Source organism: Protobothrops mucrosquamatus, unplaced genomic scaffold (assembly GCF_001527695.2).
Source record: "Protobothrops mucrosquamatus isolate PMUCROS unplaced genomic scaffold, P.Mucros_1.0 scaffold3059, whole genome shotgun sequence".
NCBI lineage: Eukaryota > Metazoa > Chordata > Lepidosauria > Squamata > Viperidae > Protobothrops > Protobothrops mucrosquamatus.
In genome coordinates, this window is record NW_015389070.1 from 17,956 (window position 1) to 20,134 (window position 2,179).

A 2,179-nucleotide genomic window follows, 5' to 3' on the forward strand; every position below is an offset into this window, starting at 1 on the left:
CTGAAAATTAAGTTGGTTGTGGCTGATGCAAGTTCCTTTTGAAGGTGGTGGATTTATTGATTCTGAGAATGATCCAATCTTAATCTGAGCCAGTGCTTCATTCACTGGTAAATATATACTTTAAGACTTGTGGACTTCAACTCCCAGAATTCCTCAGCCAGCCAGGGCTGGCTGAGGAATTCTGAGAGTTGAAGTCCACAAGTCTTAAAGTTGCCAAGTTTGAAGACCATTGATATATACGGTATTAACCTGATGAATGAATGCTAATCCATGGAGGGTTCAGCTCTATGCACCCCCTTCTCTCTGCCATTGAATTCAATGGGACAAATTTCTGGGTAGTTTGAGTGAAATCAATTCAAGCATTTCTCAACAGTGTTACAGTTTCTAGGCCCGCTTACTCAGAAACATGTTCCACCTGTCAAAGAAAGAGAGAGGCGTACCTAGAACTGAGGAGAAATTTCCTGACAGTTAGAACAATTAATCAGTGGAATGACTTGCCTCCAGAAGTTGTGGACGCTACATTGGTGGAGGTTTTTAAGAAGAGATTGGACAGCCATTAGTCTGGAATAGTGGTATAAGGTCTCCTACTTGAGTAGGGGGTTGGGCTAGCAGACCTCCAAGGTCCCTTCCGATTCTGTTATTCTGTCAGTCAAGGAGAGAGCCAACCTAGAATTAAGGAGAAATTTCCTGACACTGATTCAAACTTTTAATCAATGGGAAAACTTAACTTCCAGACGTTCTGGATGCTCCATCGCCGGAGGTTTACAAGAACATATTGGACAGCCATTTGTTTGGAATGGTATAGGGCAGGAGTCTTCAAATATGGCCCTTTTATGACTTGTGGACTTCAACTCCCAGAATTCCTCAGCCAGGCACTCTGGCTGAGGAATTCTGGGAGTTGAAGTCCACAAGTCATTAAAGGGCCAAGTTTGAAGACCCCGGTCTTAAATCTAACAAACAAAATGGAGGCTGGCTGAGGAATTCTGGGAGTTGAAGTCCACAAGTCATAAAAGGGCCAAGTTTGAAGACCCCTGGTATAGGGCCTCCTGCTTGAACATGGGTTGGACTAGAAGACCTTCAAGGACCCTTCCAACTCTGTTCTGTGTGTTCTACACAGTGTCCTGATTTGAATGCAAAGGGGAAAATGTGTTTCAACACACTGTGGTGTGCAGCGCTAAACGTCTCCAGCACTAGTGATCTCCTGGGATCCCCCTTTGAATCCAAATGGCTACCCAGTTCTTGTTTTCCTATCAGTGTATTTTTGAGTTATGGTTTTAATTGTGTGTTTGGGGAGAAGACAGCCATCTAGCTTTATTTTTGCACTTTTTTTGTCCCCAGATGCCAGCGGTATACAGGTAGTCCTCAACGTACAGCCTTTCATTTAGTGACCGTTCAAAGTTACAACGGCATTGCAAAAAGTGACGACCATTTTTCATGTTTCATGTCACATGATCAAAATTCCCATGCTTGGCCACTGACTCCTATTTATGACCGTTGCGGTGTCCTCTGGGGTCACGTGATTCCCTTTTGCGACCTTTTGACAATCAAAGTCCATGGGGGGCATTCACTTAACGACCGTGTGACTCACTTAACAACTGCGTTGATTCGCTTAACAACTGCGGCAAGGAAGGTTGTAAAAAACTCACTTAACAACTTTCTTGCTTAGCACTGGAAATTTTGGGCTCAGTTGTGGTCGTAAGTCGAGAGACTACCTGCAGAAATTTATTAAGCCAATCCCTGGGATTTTATCACATCTTATTCAATTTTAACACCTCTGGCTTTTTAACCAGAGGTGGTGAGATATGAATGCTGAGCTTGGTGGTGCAGGATAAACCCTGTCCTAACCACTTCCCAGCCAGCTTCCCTCTTCCTTCCTCTGCTGCTCCTCAATGATTTGTGTCCCCTTTTGTTTTCAGAAGGCAGGGAGTGTGTAAACTGTGGAGCTACCTCAACCCCACTATGGAGGCGAGATGGCACAGGGCATTACCTCTGTAACGCCTGTGGATTGTATCATAAAATGAATGGGCAAAATCGGCCGCTGATAAAGCCCAAAAGAAGACTGGTAAGTGAACCTCCAACTTCAAAAAAATGCACTAACTTCTTTTTCTCCTCTCTCTCTCCCCATCTCTCTCTCTTTTTTTCCTTCCTTCCTTCCTTCCTTCCTTCCTTCCTTCCTTCC

The 2,179-nt window shown here is 44.2% G+C and overlaps 1 protein-coding gene across 1 annotated transcript in view; it reads left to right on the top strand.

The window, feature by feature from the left end:
* Positions 1-1,855: 1,855 nt before the first annotated feature.
* The window catches only part of LOC107296978 (trans-acting T-cell-specific transcription factor GATA-3-like), a gene marked incomplete at its 5' end in the record, with an annotated part of 12,647 nt that continues 12,323 nt past the window's right edge, over positions 1,856-2,179 (top strand). The window contains one exon of the mRNA XM_015826333.1: positions 1,856-2,062. Within this exon, the coding sequence (XP_015681819.1) occupies positions 1,856-2,062 (207 nt within the window). The remainder of the gene's footprint in view (positions 2,063-2,179) is intronic.